This window comes from Chiloscyllium plagiosum, unplaced genomic scaffold, assembly GCF_037043375.1.
Source record: "Chiloscyllium plagiosum isolate Xiang-an unplaced genomic scaffold, Cpla_swu_hap1 HiC_scaffold_19, whole genome shotgun sequence".
Taxonomy (NCBI): domain Eukaryota; kingdom Metazoa; phylum Chordata; class Chondrichthyes; order Orectolobiformes; family Hemiscylliidae; genus Chiloscyllium; species Chiloscyllium plagiosum.
The window spans coordinates 64,344,546-64,365,982 of NW_028270157.1; the positions used below are offsets into that span (position 1 = coordinate 64,344,546).

Genomic DNA, 21,437 nt, shown 5'->3' on the forward strand with positions numbered 1-21,437 from the left:
TTTCTGAAGTCAATGATCAATTCTTCAGTTTTGCCAACAATGGTGGGTCTCATTGCATGACATCACCAAGCCCTCTATGTCCCTTCTGTATTTTGATGAGTCATTGTTAGGTATCTCTCCTACTGAGGTGGTGTCCTCAGTGAACTTGTAGATGGAGCTGATTTGGAATTTGGCAACACAGTCGTGGATGTGCAGGGGGGGGGGGGGGGATGGCAGGAGTTTGAGGACATGGTGGGGAGCTTCAGTGTTGAGTGTAATTCGGGTAGCTACCTGCTTAAAGGAGCGGCGCTCCCAAAGCTTGTACTTTCAAATAAACCTGTTGGACTATAACCTGGTGTTTGACTTAAAACAAGGGACTTTGTCCAAAACGGGTTTTGGTGTAGTAGTTATCAGGAAAAGATTCCCAGTTTGAAACAGGAGTCTTGTGTCACAATGAGAGTATTTTACTATTCCACGGGTTCAAGTCCCACCTTGCTGGTGCACATCGCTATTTTAATGACAGTTCCAACATTGTCCAAACCTGCACCATGCTGCTCCGCCTGTCGTTCGCCCGAGCCAGTGAGGCAGAAATTGACAGCTCCGTGAGGAGCAGAGCTTTTGCAATTCGAATTTGAAAAGATTGTAAATCTGTGTCCCAGTCACAAAGTTTAAACCAGGAAACCCGGAGAATAAACTGCAATAGAGAGGCATTACGTGATCATTGGTGCGCACACAGTTTAATTACCCAGCGCCGCAGTACTCTTGAAGTCTCTTTGATTTATAAACAGGAGGGAAACTGAGTAAACAACTCAATCATAGAGCTTCGTTTTGTTTCTCCCCGCACAGCGAGTGTTTTGTGGCTTGCGCCGTGCCCTGCTGACTGATGCTGTAAGTTGACAAACATATCTGAAAATTAAGAAAATTTAACAACGTGAAATTGAGTTACACTCAACCAACGAGCTTGCGCTGAAAGCAATGCGGCCTTGCTGTTGGCCACGTCAGTTGCCAGTGATTTAACTGTCTGCTTCTCACTGGCAATGATGTGGCTGCACCGTTCACAAGATGCTGGATCAGGAGACAGAGAGCAGGGCAGCAGCCGGCAGCAACAGGCATTGCAAGATTCCCCGTTCTGCTGCTCGCTGCACAGAACCTGAGAAGCAACTTGGCGCAGATTGTCAGCCCCTGCCGGCTGTGCTTTGATGCAGGACCGAATATGAGGGGCGAATTCGATCAGAACAGCACCCAGCGGGAGTCCAGTCCAGCGAATGGAACTCTCCCCGTCGGGGACAAGCCAGTGGCGGCTAAAATAGCCGTGCTCAGCCTCGTCTTTGTCCTGGCCACTTCGGGCAATTGCATCTTCCTCTGCACTCTGTGGCGAAAGCGCAGGAAGAGCAGCCGCACCCGCCTCTTCCTCTTCCACTTGTGCACCGCCGACCTGGTGGTCGCCTTCTTCCAGGTGCTGCCCCAGCTCCTGTGGGAGGTCACCGACCAGTTCAAGGCCCCCAACGTGGTTTGCAAAGCGGTTAAGTACTTGCAGGTCGTCGGCATGTTTGCTTCTACCTACCTGTTGGTGGCGATGACCCTGGATCGCCACCAAGCTATTTGCAAGCCCATGGCTGCCATCACCAAGGCCTCTTGGCAGAGGTACCTGACCGTGGTCCTGGCCTGGGGCTTCTCTTTGCTCTTCAGCCTCCCTCAAGTCTTCATCTTCTCCATTGAAGAGGTGCAGCCGCAGGTGTTCCAGTGCTGGGCTACCTTTGTCAAACCTTGGGGCCGGAAGTCCTACATCACCTGGACAGCTTTGGTCATCTTTGTGATCCCAGCAGTCATCCTGATCACATGCCAATTCAAAATATGTCGAACCATTTACCTAACTGGGCAAACAAACAGGCTCAAAAGGATCGCCTTGACAGAAGCCAATGTGAAGGGGACACAAGCGGGCACTGCCAAGCGGATACCCAGCTCCTTACTGAAAACACTGAAGATGACCTTTTTAGTAGTGATGTTGTACATTCTGTGTTGGGCGCCATTCTTCATTGTCCAGCTCTGGTCTGTTTGGGACCCAACTGGAGGACCTGTTGAGGGTGAGTGATATCCCATTTTCTCTCTCAAATGAAAGAACGCAGGGGGGCGGCTGAAACCTACACTGCAGGATGCCTCCACGTTCAACCCAATTAGCTGCTTTCTGCTATGGGACAAAGAGTGGAATACTCATTTCGATTTCTCAGTCCCTTTTGCTATAAATTGAATGGAATTTATTGTCACGTGTACTGAGGCACAGTGAAAACCTTTGTCTTGCGAGCAATAAAGAAGCAGAAGGTGAGAGATGAACATGCAGGGCAAAAAGTCACACCTGGACTGACATTGATGCCTGATAACTAGCAAGAGCACTTAGTCTGACAGTAGATGCTGACTGGCATCTGTGTTAAGTAACAAAGTAGGAGCAGCAGAAATGACTTGTTAAGCAGCTTTGCATTGGGGTGAAAATGAACACCACTTTGCCCTGCTGAAAGCAAGGTGGGATTTACACCAAATGGGTAAGAACAAATCCTGTGACTGACAATAGCTGCAGGAAACTGCAGTCAGAGGACGGTTGCTGCACTTTAACCCCATTGCTATAAGGGTGACAGCAGAACTGAAAGGGTCTACTTGTTAAAAATGACTGAACAGGCTGGGGCTCATTTAGCTAGATGTGAAAAGGTTGAATGGTGACATACGAACTACCATGAACATTATGAATGAGTTTGACAGTCTCAGAGATGTTTCATTTCTGGGCAAAACCGAGGAACCAGAAAAAAGGAAAGATTCCAGAGAATAGCTAGACATAGCGTAGGGGAGTCTTGTGCCCTCCCATGTGTCAGGTTTGGTAGCAAACTGACATTGAATCAAGTTGGAGAATTGAGATAACTTCCTCCCTTCACCTCGACTAAGTTTGCCTGTGAACAGCCTTTCTACCTCATCACCAAATGAAACCCTTAAATGGGCAATGACAGGTTAAAGCTGGGCTGTAGTTATGGCCAATGATACCTCTATAACAATCATCATGCAAGCATGTGTACAATTAGTGTGTTTCATGAGAATGCAATACTGAGGGCTCTTATCATGGAGTGACAGTGGCACTATCTCAAAGCCAGGAGAACTGAGTTCAAATCCTACCTCCTCCAGAGGTATGCCATAACATCTCTGAACAGGTTACTTAGAAAATACCTGGAGTGAAATACAGAAGCAATTGCAGGACAGGGGAAGGGGAATCAGTTCAGTCACATTGTGCATTTAGTTAGCTAGCAATATTCAATTCACTGGCTTCAAAGTTGAGAATCCACTCTGAATTAGAAATTAAGACTGTGGCAATAACAACAGATATCTGTACTGTTTTGTCAAAAAGTTATGTTTCGCTGCATGTATTAAAATATCCTATGAAGAACACATGAGGTGCACTTAGCCAAATCTGACCAATTTAGTAACCAGTGTGAATCCAGTTTCTCAACAATTATATGGTGACATGTTATTGGTCAACATTGGCATTAATCAGAAAAGGTACATCTTTTGGATTAGGAGACCTACATCAAGTATTCAACTGATCACCAAATAAACAAGTCAATCAAAAGAGCAATGAGCACACCCACAGCCTGTCTTCAGAGTGATATGCAAATCTAGGACGTCAATATAAATACTGCTTAATCCAATGCTAAATATAAAAGTCAGAAGTTGTCAAGTCTTCCTTATGTGTAAATCTTTGCCAAGGCCCAATATCTTCATTTCCTGATGTAAATATGTGTGGGTTACAACTTGCCCATTAGTAAAATATTTCTTTAAACTTTAGCCAAAGCTTCAGAGATGTTGTGTAATTTGGTTTTCAGGGTCAAACTTGGCAGGAAGTGGACCTTACGTAGTCCCAAGGAGCTAAGGGGCCAGCTGAAATTAGGGAAGACCAATTTGCGAAAATAATTCTCACAAATTGGGAAAGTGAAAGATACAGGGAGCAGCGGGAGGTTCTTCTTTTATATGGTAGGGATATAATGAATTGCTTGAATTAATTATTCAATTCATGAGTGAAGTTCTGTTGTTTCTAGGGTTATACGGCAGTCAATTTAGGACTGCAAAGTCTCATAATGAAGGAAATGCCCAAATAACCTATCTTTGTTGGGGTCAGTTCAGGGTCACCAGGAGAACTCACACTTTGAGTAGTGTGCTGAAGTTTCTTTCAGTAATCCGTGTGGAGAGGAAGAACGTTTTAAAAGGTACTTGATGGTCTAAGTTGCTCTTTTTTTTTCTTTTAGCTTCTGGAGTATTATAATCATTCCAAATAAAGTTCTATCAAACTTTACACCCATAAATAATAATATTTTACCCTTTCAATAATCAGTTGACGTCCAATACACCTACCTCTTCTTTTTCAGAACACAGATGTTAGAACATTAATGATTTGGAGGAGTGCAGACATCACGTAAATTAATGAGCAGTTCAATTAAAGAAATATTGTTTTTGAATCCGTAGTCTTCAAGCTTCTTTATTTCGATGTTGACACAATTATTCCTTATTGGAGCTTTCAACAAAATGGCAGCCTCCAAGGACAGTTCTCTGATTCAAGGTGCTAGGTCTACGCTGAAAGCTGCTTGAGTGCCCTGAATGTGAAGTCACAGGATTGGCAAGTAAAGGACTTCAGCGAAGAGGGAATTATAATTAAGAAAAATAAATAAATTTAATGAACACAAAGATGGCAGGATGGGTGATGTATCATGGTTGCAGTATATGGGAGCTTCTGAATGCCATGGCACACCTGTAATAAGTGTCTGCCGCTTGAGGATCTTCACTCAGCTGTTTGGTGGAGGCCAAGCTATAGACATTTTGATCAGGCAGGGGGAAAGTTAGCTGAATGTTTGCTGAAGTGGTCACACCCCTTAGGGCAGTGTCATTTGATTTTGTCAAGGACAGGAGGGTATTACTGTGAACCCAGCTGGGAATGGATTAAGTAAGTGAGAATGGAGGAGCCTCATCCCTTCCAATTGAGTAAGAGGTTCTTGTAGTTTGTATGGACAAGAGAGTGAGCGGAATTGTGGATTATCAGACTGATCATGGCATTCTGGTACAGAAAGCCATTCAGTTGTGGGGGACTAATAGGAATGGAGGGGAAACACAGGATAGTATATAGAAGACAGACACTTCTTGAAAGGCCAAAGCAGAATACAGAGGCTGTGTTGCCTGCATTCCTGGACTCTGGGTTCAGGCTATCTGTTCTGGACTGGAAAGGAACTTGCTGTGGAAGTGGAGCATTCAGTTCTCATGGTCCATGTCTGTAACAATGACATAGCTAAGATTCTAGAGAGGTTTTGCATGGGATGTATGAGGAGCTCAGCACTAAATTAAAAAACAAAACCTCAAATGTGGTAATCTCTGGAATATTATCTGAGCCTTGTGCTATTTGGTATCTGATAAAAAAGATTTGAAAGATGAATGCAGGGTTCCAAGACTAGTGCTGTTTACAGTGGACTCTGATTCATGGTACAGTGGTACCATAATTAACGAAAGTGAGGACTGTACCACTGGGTTGGACATCATCTGAACCATGGTGGAGTCCACATTCTAAGAAGTTGAATAAGCATGGAAATAGAGAGGGATTCAAAGTAAATAAAGGGGAAAGTATCATTTAGGATAGAATTGAGCAAGTTAGAGTGAAATAATGAGGCAATAGGTCAAGGTGGCAATAAAGGTAATGATAATTGGAATATTGTAGGAAGTGACAATTATTGCAAATCTAATAGTGTACCAGCAGATAGGGCCAGATTTATAAAGACAGTAAAATGAAACTAGATTGAGTGTTCTGTATCTGAATGCCTGCAGTGTTTGCAATGAAATAGTTGACTTGTCAGGTCAGATAAAAGTTCATATGAATGAATTGGTAGCCATTATAGAAGTGCGGTTGCAAGGAAACAAAGCTGGCACCTGAATATCCAAAGTTATGTGACATTCCAGAAGGACTGGAAGCTGGAAAATTCTTTTCTTTTTTTGTCTATATTTGTCAGAAATCTATGAAGTTACATGACCAACATATTTGTCTATATTTAATCTTAGATCAAAATTCATTCATTTACATTAATTTTCCTCAGCTTTTTCTTGAAAGGTGACATAATTGACTTTTGGTATTATTTCAGCTTTGGCATGGTTTTGTCTGTTTGGATGAACCCAAGCGAGACCTCACAGTATTGCTTCAAACAATATTTACTGACACCATTTGCATGATGTTCCTGCAAAAGAGCTCCCTGTCCCATGCTACCCTCATTCCAAGCTCCTAGCAGAATCTCTCCCACATGATGCCGATATCAATATTATGTCATAGCATAACTCAGAGACTCATCTGCATTTCCCTTAAGACCAATCTCTACATTTTCTTGAACCCCTCAATGATGATGCTAAATTCTCCTAGAAAGGTCCATGATACCCCTGGTCACTATCTTTGATTCACACAGTTAAAGATCATTCAGCACCAGATTGTAGTCCAACGGGTTTGTTTGGAGGCGCTGGTTTTCGGAACGCTGTTCCTTCATCAGGTAGTAGTGGAGCAGGAACATGAGACACAGAATTTATGGCAAAAGATTGCAGTGTCGTGCGGCTGAAATGATATATTGAACAAATCTAGATTGTTGTTAAGTTGTTCACCTTTTCGAATGCGTTGCAAGTTTCGGCTTTTGCTATAAATTCTGTGTCTTATGTTCCTGCTCCACAGCTACCTGATGAAGGAGCAACGCTCCGAAAGCTAGTGTTTCCAAATAAACCTGTTGGACTATAACCTGGTGTTGTGTGATTTTTAACTTTGTATGCCCCAGTCTAACATCGACATCTCCAAATCTTGCTTGGAATGTATGCAAATATGGTTTTCAAGAGCATAACATTGAGGAACCTAGAGAATGGTTTCTTTTAGATCTAGTGTTGTGCAGTGAAACTGTTATAATTTTTAGTATTTTAAGAAAAAGTGACCATAATATAATAGAATTTTACATTAAGTTTTAAAATGATGTAGTTCACTCAGAAACGCATGTTTTATATTTAAACAAAGGAAACAATGAAAGCAGGAGAAGCTAATTGATTGTTGCGGACTGGGAAACTACATTTAGGGATATAATGGTATACAGGCAATGATTAAGGTTTCAAGAAGTAATGATTTTGTTTTAAACGATGTATATTCCTTGAATGCACAAAAAGGACAGCAAGGAAAGTGTTCTAATCCTGGCTAACTAAAGAAATCAAGAAGTGCATTCGAAGTTGCCAGGAAATGTAAGCCTGAGAATTGGGAACATTTTAGAATTTACAAATAAAGGACAAGGAAATGATTAAGAAATGGATATTATAATATAATGATTAAACTAGCAAGAAACATTTTTTAAAAAGCTATGTAAAAAGTAAAAGATCAGGAAACATCGATTCTCCTGTTATTCCTGAAGAAGGGCTTATGCCCGAAACGTCGATTCTCCTGCTCCTTGGATGCTGCCTGACCTGCTGCGCTTTTCCAGCAACACATTTTCAGTACATGATAAGTGGGGTCAGCAGAATTTATAATAGTGTATGAGAAAATGGCAGAGAAATTAAGCAAAAACTTCATAAATAAAAATACTAAAAAAAAGTCCGAGAAGACTTTTGAGAATCTAAAGGTGAATGTAAATAAGGCAATACAAGTTATTAATGTTCATTTAAAAAACACTATAGACATTCAAATTCATGGGGTTTAAAGCAGAAAAATTCCTTTGATGTGATAACCTGTGTGTCAGAAATGTCAGATGCAATAGTAGCTCTAAGGACTCTCGAATGGTTCTTGCATTTTGGAAGATAATAAATGTAAGCCCAATATATAAAAGAGGTAGAAAGAAAACACAAAACCACATCAGCTGTAGGGAAAAGGCCAGAATCTGGGATAAAAGGATGTAATAACAGAACACTTGGAAAATAATGACAGGTTTGAAGAGTCTCTACAAATTTACAGAAAAGGAAATTATGTTTAACAGCCCTTTTGGAGTTTTTGAGGATTTAACTATTAGAATAGATAAGGGAAAACAAGTTGATGTGGTATATTTAAATTTTCAGAAGGTTTGACAAGATTTCACATGGAAAGTTAGTAAATAAAATTGGAGCACATGGTTTGGGGTGTTGGATAAACTAGCTTGGATTGAGAATAGGTAAATGGACTGAAGTCAAAGAGCAGGAATGAATGAGTCATTTGCAGGTTAGCAGGATCTGACTAGTGTGATAACATAAGGGTCATGCTTTAGCCCCAGATATTCACAATCTCCACCAATAACTTGGATGTGGAGATTGGAACATTTCCAAATCTGCAAATGCCATTTCCAAATCTGCAAATGTGAGTGAGGATGATGCAGGAATGTTTCTAAGGGATTTGGAGAAGCAAAATATGTAGGCAAAAATTTGGCAGATGAAATACAATGATGTGTAAGAAATTGAGATTATCCACATTGATAAGAAGAACAGAAATACTGAATATTGTTTGGATGGTCAGATGCTGGGAGGTGTTAAAGTTCAAAAGGGCTTTTGTGCATTTGCTCACGAGTCCTGAATGTTAACATGCAGGTAAAGCCAATAATTAAGAAGGCAAATTGCAATTAGGTCTTTCATTCCAAGAGGATGTGTGTGTCAGAGTAAAGGTGTCTTACTAAAATCGTGAAGGGCCTTGCTGAGACCACATTTGGAGTACAGTTTTGGTTTCCTTACCTATGGAAAGATATACTGCCATAGAAGGAGTGCAATAAATGTTCACAAAGTTAATTCCTGTAAAGGAGATATTCTCCAATGGGAAACGATTTAAAAGACTGAGCGCACTTTGTCCAGAATTCAGGAGAAGGAAAATAATCTCATTCAAAGTTACAATATCTCTCCAGGTTAGATGGAGGAGGTTTCGTCGTCTTCCAAGGAGTCATACTCAACATAAGGGATAGGCCATTTAGGACTGAGATAAAGAGGAATTTCTTCAAATGGTGCTGAATCTTTGGAGTTTTAAGCATTGTAGAGGCATTTTGTATATTCAAGACTGAGATCGATAGATTTCTACACATTAAAAACACAAAGGTATATAGGGATAGTGGTGATAGTGGGGTTAGGAAAATGGTGTTAGCATTGAAGTAGAAGGCTATCCGTAATCTTACTGAGTGGCGGAGTGAGCCTATTCTTGCTCTTATTTCTTTTGTTTTTAAATTCTTATGTTTATATGTAAGAGCATATCTTTTGTTACTGTACAACAATAGGAAAATCACCGTAAGTTAGCAACTACAGATGGTATACAATTAGTGTAAATCTAATTACTAGTGAGAATCCCTTTTGGACGCCTTCATTTTAACTACAGAAATGCAAGTCTTTCCCTTCTAAGTGGCTGATGGCAATCTTGCAAGAACCACACTACAACTTCTCACTGACATTTTGTATATATTTATATCAAAATTAAAAGTAAACACTTTTCTGAATCCAGCCTTCATCAGTTAGTTGTAACTTACTCCTAAAATATCCTTGTTCATCCTCCCTTGTGTGAACATGAGTTTAGTCATTTCCTTGGGTTAATTTCACATTCTATATACAACTGACGTTATGAGCAACATTATTTACAAAAGTAGTAGGTTTCAGAATTGTAAAAAAAAAATACACAGAAAAAGAGAAAATGGAGCTTTTGTTTGCTCCATGTGTTCATGTTCCTACAATTCATATCAAAAACTAATGCTATACCTAGGCCCCATTCTGCTCACTATTCTCTGTCAGACCAAACGCTGAACAATAGCATATGCACAAATTTGTGGGCTAATGTTCATGACTGAGCCATTCTGTTTGGGAAAGGAATGCACATGCCTGCAGTGGAAGAACTAACCAATGTGGATAGAGTGAGAATGTAAACAAAATATTAATTCTAACACTAGTGTCACTAATATAATTCCTTGTACACCCAGTGAAATTATCTCACAAGGAAAGTTTCAGTATCAAATCATAATGATTTGAAGGTAATGTGTGTTCCACCCCAATGGGCATTGAAATCTGGTTTGAATTAATGCTAAACTTGGAGTCAAGTCGGTAACCTGTCCAGGTGACATGGTATGACAAAAGATGAATGTCAACTATTTTTTTTCATTCATTCACATATCTGGGGGAATCACTGGCTAGGCCAGCATTTATTGCCCATCCCCGGAGGCTAGTTAAGATTAACATTGCTGTGGGTCTAGAGTCAGGTAAGGATGACAGTTTCCTTCCCAAAAGGACATTACTGAACAAGATGGGTTTTTCACAGCAATTGACAATGGTTTCATGGTTGACATGAAGTTCTAAATTTTTATTAATTTCAGTTTCTACTATCTGCCATGGCAGGATTTGAAACTGCATTCGCAGAGCATTACCTCGGCACTCTGGATTAATAGTCTAGTGACAATATCACTGGGCTATCACCTCTCCAGAGATATTTGCTTTGCCTAATGACCCCAGTAAAATAACAAAGAGTCAGATAGCCATCTCAGCAGAAGATTGTAGAAGGTTAGCCATATTTCAGTCCATTTCAAAAATCCCATAATGCAATTTCAGATCTTAATTTTCAATCTTTAATGGAGAGACTAAAAATTTTAAAATAGCTTTTTGGAAATCCATGCACTCATTGCAGTTACTTCTATTAACATACCACATGTAATGTCCCAAGCGGAAATTGTAAAAAGTATCTCAGCCAAAGGAGAGATAAGACTAGGTAACTAAAGGCTTGGTTGAGCTAGTGAGATACAAGGAGGAGGAGAACATGGTATTATGATATCCGCTGATAGTACTACTGGATATGACATATCCACAGAATGAAACTGGCTTTATAGATGTTTTATTTCGTTAGTTAACTTGGTGATTAGACACAGACATATTTACACAAGGCTATAGGTCTTCATTAACAACAGTGGTACATTTATTACACAAAAGAAAAAATAAATAAAAACCAAGCTATCAAACATGGAACACAGTTTGCAAGATCTAAAACACAAACAGAAGTCTGAACCTTTTCCCCACACTGTTACAAAGACTCAAATGTCTCACAGTGCCAGAGACCCGGGTTCAATTCCCACCTCAGCCAACTGTCTGTGTGGAGTTTGCACATTCTCCCCGTGTCTGCGTGGGTTTCCTCTGGGTGCTTTGGTTTCCTCCTACAGTCCAAAAATGTGCAGGTTAGGTGGATTGGCCATGCTAAATTGCCCGTAGTGTTAGGTGAAGGGGTAAATGTAGGGGAATGGGTCTGGGTGGGTTGCTCTTCGGAGGGTCAGTGTGGACTTGTTGGGCCGAAGGGCCTGTTTCCACACTGTAAGTAGTCTAATCTAATCTAATCTAATCTAATAAAAGAAATTGGCACCTGTATTTCAACTCTTGACTGATTCCAAGCAGTTTCTTTACCATGGGCTGTGAGACAATTCAAAGAGTCCTTTCCAAATTGTTGATGCAAATTTAGCCCACATGAGACAGACTAGACTTTTCAGTTTAGATCTGGAGATTTCTAACCAAACTCTCCAGATATGGAAATTTGACAGACTAAATCCTTCTGCTGAGGTGACTTGTCCTTGCATTGCTTTAAACTTCTTTTGGGAGAAAAGCTAAACTTGCTTCTATATGGCAGTGGGATGGGAACCTCTATAGAGAGACAGAAGAGAGGAAAACAAGGGCTAAAACAAAAGACAGAATGCGAAATAAGAAAAATGATAGAACCAGGATTCAAAGGCAAGAACCAATCAAGGCCACAGTAATGGAAATGGGATTGAGAATGTTTCAAAGGCAAGCCTTAAGGCTCTGTGTTTTCATGCACAGAGTATTCATAAGAAAGTGGATGATTTATCATGCAAATAGATATAAATGGGTATGATATAGGTGGGATTATAGAGATGTGGCTGCAGGGTAACCAAGGATGGGAGTTGAATATCCATGGGTATTCAGATTTTATGAAGGACAGACAAAAAGAAAAAGAAGTTGGGGTAGTATTCTGCTTAATGCTGACTTTAATCTGCATACACATTGGACTAATCAAATCAGTAACGATACCATAGAGGAGGAATTCCTCGAGTGTACATGGAATGCTTTTCTGGATCAATAGATTGAGGAACCAACTAGAGAACAAGCCATCCTATCCTGAGTATTGTGTAATGAGAAAGGAATAATTGGTAATCTAGCAATGCAAGGCCTTTTGGGGAAGAGTGACCATAATATGTAATTCTTTACTAAGATGGAGAGTAATGCAGTTGATTCTGAGACTTGAGTCCTTAACTGAAATAAGGAAACTACAATGAGGCACAATATGATAAACTGGGGGATGTTACTTTAAAAATGATGGTGGAGAAGCATGTTAATTAGTCTTCACTAACCTTTTTTTCTCATCATACACCTACAGAAGCTTTGATATTCAGCTTGCAATGCTTTAAATATTTAAAGAGCTCATTGGGGAACTGCAACAATTGTTCATTCCTGTCTGGCACAAAACTAAAATCAGAAAAGATGGCCCAACCCATGGCTACCAAGGGAAATTAAGAATAGCATTAGATGCAAGGAAGGGGCAAACAATAGGCCAAAGAAAAGCAGCAGACCTGAGGATTGGGAGCAGTTTAGAGTCTAACAAAAAGAGGTCAAAGGGATTGAGAAAGAGGGGGGAAAATAGAGTGTGAGGATAAGGTTGGGGGGAACATACAAGCTGAACATCAAAGTTTCTGTAATTATATGGAGAGAAAAAAGATTAGGGAAGACTAATGTAGATCTCTTACAGTCAGAAACAGGGTAAGTTTGAATGGGGTACAATGAGACAGCAGAACTAGTAAATACATATTTTGCTTCTGTCTTTACAAAGAAAGACCACAAGTAATGTTCCAAAAATGTTGGCAAAGACAGGATCTAGTGAGAGGGAGGGACTGAGGGAAATCAGAAATGGGAAGGAAATTATGTTGGGAAGTTGATGGAATTAAAGGTCGATAAATCCCCAGGTCCCAATAATCTACAGCCCTGAGTACTTAAGGAAATGGCTGTAGGTACATCTTTCCAGATCTGAGAGACTATGGAACAGTTCTTAAAGATTGGAGGGTTGTTAATGTATCTCTACTATTTGATAAAAAGGGGTTAGCAGGGAATTATAGATTGGTTAGCCTGACATCAGTATTGGGGAAAATGCTAGAGGCCATTGTAAAAGATTAAATAGCAGAGTACTTGGAAAACAGTGACAGGATTGGGCAGAATCTGCATGGATTTACGAAAGAGAAATCATGCTTGACAAATCTATTGGAATGTTTTGAGGAAATAACTATGCAGTTGATAGTGGGAATCAGTGGATGTAGTTAACTCTGGATTTTCAGAAGGCTTTCATTGAGGTCCCACATAAGAAATTAACATGTGAAATGAAAACACATAGGAGTGACATGGATAGAGAACTGCCTGGCTGAGGGGAAACAAAAAGTAGAAAAAAACAAGTATTTTTCCAAGTGGCAAGCAGTGATTAGTGGGATACCACAGGGATCAGTGATTTGGAGCCCAGCTATTCACAATATATATATTAATTATTTAGATAAAGAAACAAAATGTAATATCTCCAGGTTTGCAGATAACACAAAGCTGGATGGGAAGGTGAGCTGTGAGAGGGATGCAGAGATGCTTCAGTGTGACTCAAACATGCTGAGTGACTGGGCAAAAAGCATGACAGATGAAGCAGTGGATAGGTGTGAAGTTATCCACTTTGCTAGCAAAAACAAGTAGGCAGATTATTATTTGAATGGTGATAGTTTGGAAGAGGCGGAGGTGCAATGAGATCCAGGTGTCCTTGTACATCAATCGCTGAAAGTAAGCAGGCAGGTAAGGAAGGCAGTGAAGAAAGCTCTCCGTATGTTGGTTTTCACAGTAAGAGGATTCGGAGCAGGGATGTCTTGTTGCAGTTGTACAGGGCCTTGCTAAGACCACACTTGGAGTATGGTATGCAGTTTTGGTTTCCTTACCTGAGGAAGGATGGTCTGGCTATGGAGGCAGTGCAAGATAGGTTTAGCCTGCTGGTTCCTGGGATGACTCAACTAACAATGGATTCCCGTTGTTGGCCACAAACAGTCCCCATTAACAGCTATTCACTTTCCTTGGCAGATTGTTATCCAAGTGTTTGTCTGTCTAACTGTTCTTCTCTCTCTTTGGGCTCTATCCCCACCTATTTACTCCTTTCCCCCTTCCCTCCCCCACCCTAACTTCTGCAAATAAACCGACATTTTCATAACTGCCATCAGTTCTGAGGAAGGGTCACCTTGACCCAAAATGTTTTCTCTCCACAGATGCTGCCAGAGCTGCTGAGCTTTTCCAGCAATTTCTTTTTGTGTTCCTGGCATGGATTGACTGATGTATGAAGAGAGAATGGATTGATTAGGGCTTTATTCACTGGAACTTGGAAGAATGAGGATGGGATCTCATAAAAGACCAATAAATGTCTGACAGGACTAGATAAGATAAACACAGGATGTTCCTGATGACTGAGGAGTCCAGGACCAGGGGTCATACATTAAGGATACTGGGTAGACCATTTAGGACTGAGATGAGGAGAAACTTCTTCACCCACAGAGTGGTGAGCCTGTGCAGTTCTCAGCCACAGAAAGCTGTTGAGGTGAAAACATTGAATGTTTGCAAGATGGAGTTAGGTATAGTTCTCAGGGCTAAAGGGATCAAAGGGTATGTGGCAAAAATCGGAATGGGGATGGAGTCAATGATCAACCATGGTCATATTGAATAGTGAAGCAAATTTGAAAACCACAATAGCCTATTCCTACATCTATTTACTATCTACATCTATTTAACTGACTTCTGAACTGAATTAAAAACCTTGCATGTTCCTAGATTCACCTGAACTGAATACAAGACTAATGGCCTTACATGTTACCCTACCTGTCATCAACCCAACAGCATATGTATCGTTCTAGTCACACCACAGGCATCTACAGTCACCTGGTTTATGACAAATTCTGATTTAATCACTGTTCTGGAGGGATTGTCTGACTTTTGTTTTTGGAAGAAAACCCTTTACGGAGGTAACCAACACCTGTCTGTATTCTAAAATCCAAATTCAAAAGTGAAATTAAACACCATTCATCACAATTAATAGACCAGGTAAGTTAGGAAGAGATATTTTCAGAATATCTGGACACATTCACCGAAAGCACAGTCATAAAATAGAGATGTGCAAGAGCCTTAAATTTTAAACAAAGAGTGTGGGTGAAAGTATTTGATGTTGCTGGAAAAGTTGAGAAATAGGAAGATAGGACATGGAAGTCATGGACACCGATTAAACTTTAATCTCCTGGCTCCATATTGCAACATAGAAGTGCAATAGATATGATGAACAGAATGAGACATGGCTTTAACACTGGAATAAAGCATTTTCCTAACCTATTCCAAAGTTCCACTCAGCACATTACCCAAAACCTGGCTGCCTTCAAAAACCTCCTGGTTCATCCGTTCTGCTGAAGTCTTTGGCTCGTTATTTCAGTGCTGTCTCCTCCGAGATATGCAAGTCAGATACTTAGGAAAACCTGGGTTTTTGTCTGCTCCAGATTTTGGAACAATGGAGAGTTTATCTCAGCCCCAAAATAGTGTTATTCAAAAGCGATCAAGAGGAAGACTAAAAGTCATCACAGAAACATGGGAGGCCTTACAAATAAGTAGTTACTTACAACGATAAAACTTCAGCTTCATTTTTTTAGAGTCAGCCAGTGAAGAGATTATTTTCTCTGATTATGTAGATTATTGCTGAAATCAAGCTAAACTATCAAATTCAAACCTTAAACTCCAGCAAAGATAGAAAGGCAACTGATTGTGAAATTATGCATGCAGCAGACTTTAAATAGCTCTTTTGTGAATCCTGGAATCTAAATGAGACACAGCGTGGCTTAGGCTGATTACAAAAAATGATTAAATTTGAGAATTCTACCTCAACTAAATAATTACATTGAAAATATGGCTGTGATTCAAACTGGTTATTACTATGGAGGGTTGATTAACCAGGCATTCAGTCTTAGCAATGTTATAAAAACATCTCCACTTTGGAAATATCCTCCTCATCTGGAGTGGAGTGTTCTTCTATTTCAGCTGGAACACATTGCAGCTGCAATTCCTCTCAACTCTGGGCTGAGATGTTATACTGAGAAAAGCCACAACCCTTTGGGCAATTAAGGATCAGCAATAAATAATTGCCTCGCCAACGAAACCCACAGTTCATGAATGAACAAAAAAAAAGTTAACTTTACAGGGACACCCCGATTCAAGTTTTAAACACTGCCGCCCATTTCTTAGTTTTATTTCACCTAAACTGAAAGGGATTCCTCTTGTTCTGAGACGAATCAAGAAGAGGATGACCACTCACTGAGATATTTTTAACAAAATCAATGGCAATTTTAGAGCTTTTTATATTTTGTTTTACAACTGATAATTATGTTATCCCTTAAGACCTGTTCAATGTCTGTCGGACAGTGTGTGTTGAGCTGTCTTGGATAACTAGCTAGATATAAAGCATACTCAGAGGATGTTTATGGTACAGTGGTAGTGTCCCTGTCTCTGAGCAAGGAGACCTGGGTTGAAACCCCACCTGTGCCAGAGGTGGCTGATAACATCTCTGAAGAAGTTGATTCAAAAATATCTATTGCATGCTCAAGGATTGATCAGGACCCTTCTGTTTTCTTATGCCATCCTTCTGATCTTAGAGTAGCAGCAGACGCCAGTACAGTGCTGAAAGGGTGCTGTACTGTCAGAGATGCTGTCTTCTGGATAAACCTGTCCTCTGATATGAAAGTAAAGGATTACAAGGCATTACTCAAAGAACAGCAAAGAAATTCTCTAGGCTAAACTGAGTAAAAATATAAGCTGTACAAAAACATATAACCTACAGAATTGGCAGTCTGAGTGTGAATGAATAGGATCAGACATGGCTACTTAACTTCAGAAAATGTGTCTGAGACAAGCAAGTATTTCTGTCTGACTTTTAGCTATGTATTGATTTTTATTGAAGACATTGAGGGAGAAACTCTATCAGTGAGGCCAGGCCAAAATATCGAGATGCATTTGAGTGGAATTTGTTCTCAAGGACATCCCACCCAGAACTACACGCCCCCCCCCCAACCCCATCCCTGTATTTTCCATGGCTAATCCACATAGCCTGCACATCCCTGGACACTGTGGGCAATTTAGCTTGGCCAATCCATCTAACCTGCACATGTTTGAACTGTGGGAGGAAACTGGAGCACCCAGAGGAAACCCACACAGGCACGGGGAGAATGTGCAAATTCTACACAGACAGTAACCCAAGGCTGGAATCAAGCCTGGACGCTGTGGATGGCGCTATATGAATTCAAGTTCTTTCTAAATGATTAACCGTAAATTGGACCTTGTTTTAAGCATTTACTGTTTCATAACTTAGTGTGACAATGGAAAAAATAATAATATCAGTACTTCATATTTTATGTGATTGTTAACCATAGCCAGGCTTTGCTGTGGTAGAAAATAATGTTTTATACCTTATCACAATTGTATAAGTATTATTCTAACATAATGGTTTCATGTTTTGGAATTTAACCTTGCGTCATTTACCGTGGTTCAGCATCAATAACTCTGACGAGTTGTGCTGACAAGTTCAGTAGGCCAATGTGTGCCTTTATCGAGATAAATATAGCAGATTCCTTATGTTGATTAGAGAATCCTTGCGCTGTTCTTCAATTCAAAGGTCACCAAGAGACCCTTTATTAGTTGATGAAATTATATTTTGTCCAACTGAAACATAGGTTATATAACCTCATAAACAAATACATTTCACTCTTGATAAATAGATGAACATTATTCTCTACAAATAGAATAGTTAAGAATTTATAGCAAATACCCCAATCCCCTTGAAATGACAGATCTGCACTTTCAATGTTGAATTATAATTTGAATCATGGTCATTCATGCCTTAATGAATCAAATAACCATCAAACAGTGAGATCCAGCTTGCTTTTTCTGCTGATTTAAAACTCTCCGCCTGAAACATTTATTCCAAAGAATCATATATAAACTTTAGTTTGAAGCTCCTGAAGAACTGTCAGATATGATTATTGACCTGCTCCTTCGACAGATCCATTAAATGTCCTTGTCCAGACACAACCATCAATCACGGATCCAGCATGGCAGCTCTCCCAAGATACTTGTCTCAGCTATTTTATGATTATTGCACCCATTGAGAATTCTGCTCAACAACATAACTGCAGTGACATGACAACAGATGCTCAACAAACATTAACATATTGAAGACCGTTTAGATGAACATCCCTGACATGTTCACAAATCTAGCTCACATACAGTGGTGCATATTCCTGTATTTTGCAGAAATAGCGTTATGAAGCCATTACAACACATTGCATCAGCAGTGAAGAAGCTAGTAGATCTTGTAACATAAATCAGAAATGCTTTCCCTTTTACCTAAGAAGTTCTGTCCCTTTCTTGTATCCACATAGGGTATCTTACCTAATAAACATTCTTTAAAGGCGTCAAATGAACTCACTAATTGGAGTAACAACAAGCACATCTAACAAACTGTGTGCCTCATCAAAAGTTGCCAAATATGTTGGAACAATCTCAGCAGATCTGACAGCATCTGTGGAGAGAAAGCAGAGTTTCAGCTTTTGTTTCAGATTTTGCTTATTCACGGTTCTTTGTTTTATCACATTGGAACAAATTCCACTCAAATGCATCTCGGTTTTTTGGCCTGGCCTCACTGATAGAGTTTCTCCCTCAATGTCTTCAATAAAAATCAATACATAGCTAAAAGTCAGACAGAAATACTTGCTTGTCTCAGACACATTTTCTGAAGTTAAGTAGCCATGTCTGATCCTATTCATTCACACTCAGACTGCCAATTCTGTAGGTTACATGTTTTTGTACAGCTTATATCTTTACTCAGTTTAGCCTAGAGAATATCAAACTTGAAATCTTGATATCTTCCTTCACCACTAACATTCAGAAGAATCTTTAAAGACTTTGCAGCCACTTGCTATGGCTATGTTGGAAGGAACTCTAAGATCACAACCTTCATGTGGGTTTGCTCGCTGAGCTGGAAGGTTCATTACTAGACGTATTGTCACCCTATTAGGTAACATCTTTAGGGGCCTCCAGGCGAAATAATATTGATGATTCCTGTTTTCTATTTATATGTTTGGGTTTCTTTAGTTTGGTGATGTCATTTCCTGTGGTGATATCATTTCTTGTTCGTTTTCTAAGGGGGGTAGATGGGGTCTAACTCGATGTGTTAGCTGATAGAGTATCAACTCTGGAAATGAACCTTCCAGCTCAGCGAGCAAACCTCAACCTGAGCAACAAATCTTCTCAAAACTCGCTATCACAACCTACAACCCAACAGTTCCATGACCACCAAGTCACACATCATCCAGCGTTATCTGAATATTGCTCATTCCTCATTGTTAATGGATCAAAATCCTAGCACTAGCACTGCACAGTTGGACTGGGGTGGACAAAGTTAAAAATCACACAGCATCAGGTTATAGTCTAACAGATTTATTTGGAAGCACTAGCTTTCAGAGCGCTGCCACCTGAGGAAGGAACAGCTAGTGCTTCCAAATAAACCTGTTGAACTATAACCTGGTGTTGTGTGATTTTTAACATAGTTTAAGGAGGTTTTATTTTATTCATTCACAGGATCAGGGCCTTGCTGGCCAGGCCAGCATTTTTGCCCATCCCTTATTGTCCAAAGGGTAGTAAAGAGTCAACACATTGCTATGGGTCTGGATTCACATGTAGGCCAGACTAGGTAAGGATGGCAGTTTCCTTCCCTAAAGGACCTTAGTGAACCAGGTAGGTTTTTCCAACAATTGACAGTGGTTTTATTGTCATCATCAGACTCTTAATTCTGAATATTTTTATTGAATTCAAATTCTACCGCCTGTCAGGGCAGAATCCGAACCCGGGTCCTCAGAACATTACTTGGCTCTCTAGATTAACAGTCAGTAATAATACTACTAGGCTATTGCCTCCCCATTGTTCATTGCTCCTTCTCAGGGCAACTAGGGATGAGCATTAAAAATTTATGTTATTACCCAATACAAAATTGAACTTAAAATAACTGAATTCATAACCCTGACAAGTTAGAATAATCCCTTTCTAGTTTTCAAACTTAAACAAACTCCCAAGAACAAGTGAACAATTTATCTGAACGCGCCTTAATCCTACAATCATACCAAGACAACTTCAGCATCAAGGATGCTGCTCCCATATGTAAAGGCATAATCACTGTAGTCTCATAGAGCTGCTCACTTATGAGAGAGAGAGAGGAATGTGGGTGATTTAACCCAAGGGTCACCACTCCTCAGGTGAGGGGAGTGGTTGAGAAGGAGAGTCCTTCATTGTAATCTCAGCTAGTGCTGAAATTGAACCCACACTGGCATCACTCTGCATCACAAACCAGCCATCCAGCCAACTGAGCTGACCAAACCCAAAATGTGACACCAACATAATAGCTTCATAATATAGATAAACCTAAAATTTTGGGATACAACTGAAAAGTAATTATTTCAAAGCAAGTTTGAAACAAAACCTTTAACTTACACATTCATTGTTCTATTGATAATAACATCTCTTTCTCTGTTTTCAAGGTACACCATTTATCATCATAATGCTCCTTGCAAGCCTCAACAGTTGCACAAACCCATGGATCTACATGGCCTTCTATCGGTAGGTTTGGTGAGACTTTACTGCATCCCATTCTGAAAACCTGTATCTGTGAGAAACATCAGAGGCTAAGGCCTACCTTGTATGATCAGCAATGAAGGAATGGAACTTGCAATTCAGTCCAAGTACACTTGCTTATGTGACTGTCACTCAGCAACTGCAATGAATTTGTGTAGACAGCTGAAACAGTGTTGCACTCTCAACTGGAAATCTGGAACTAAGTGAAGAACACAAGCAACTGTGTGTCATCTTAATCATCAGACTGAGGAATCTTACTGAGAGACTCAAGCCACAAGATTCAGTTCTGTATTACCATTAGTATCAGTGTTACGGTAACCCAGCATTCCAACATTGGTCGCCAACATGCTTCTGTTCGAGTTAGGTTTAATATTGCTCAGGATGTCTTACGGAGTTGGCAGCACAGATGCTACATCGGACCTTCCAGATTCTGTTAATGCTGTCTCTTATATTCATAGCCAAACATATATTCAGCTGGGGTTGGAGTTTAACATTGACCAGAAAAAAAACAAATGACTGAACTAGCCACATAAATGCTACAAAAGTAGGTTAGAGACTGGGAATTCTGTAGCAAGTAACTCATTTTCTGATGTCTCAAAGCCTGTTCACCATCTATAAGGCGCAAGGCATGCTTTCCACTTGTCTGAATGCAGCCCCAACAACATTCAAGAGGTTTTGCATTATCCAGGGGAAAGCATCCTGCTTGATTGCTCCCCCCCCACCCCAGC

General features: G+C 40.1%; 1 protein-coding gene across 1 annotated transcript; it reads left to right on the forward strand.

Annotated features, from left to right (window-relative positions):
* Positions 1 to 1,192: 1,192 nt before the first annotated feature.
* On the forward strand, positions 1,193 to 20,745 carry LOC122559417 (vasopressin V2 receptor-like). The gene is made up of 2 exons (XM_043708867.2): positions 1,193 to 2,063; positions 20,616 to 20,745. Exons 1-2 carry the CDS (start codon positions 1,193 to 1,195, stop codon positions 20,696 to 20,698), a joined length of 954 nt encoding a protein of 317 aa, XP_043564802.2. The 3' UTR covers positions 20,699 to 20,745.
* Positions 20,746 to 21,437: the final 692 nt, after the last annotated feature.

Bases quoted from the DNA above. Each gene is read 5' to 3' on its own strand.
- LOC122559417 (XM_043708867.2), top strand. From the start codon at position 1,193: ATGAGGGGCGAATTCGATCAGAACAGCACCCAGCGGGAGTCCAGTCCA. The intron at 2,064-20,615 runs GTGAGTGATATC...TCTGTTTTCAAG, and splicing joins AACTGGAGGACCTGTTGAGG to GTACACCATTTATCATCATA.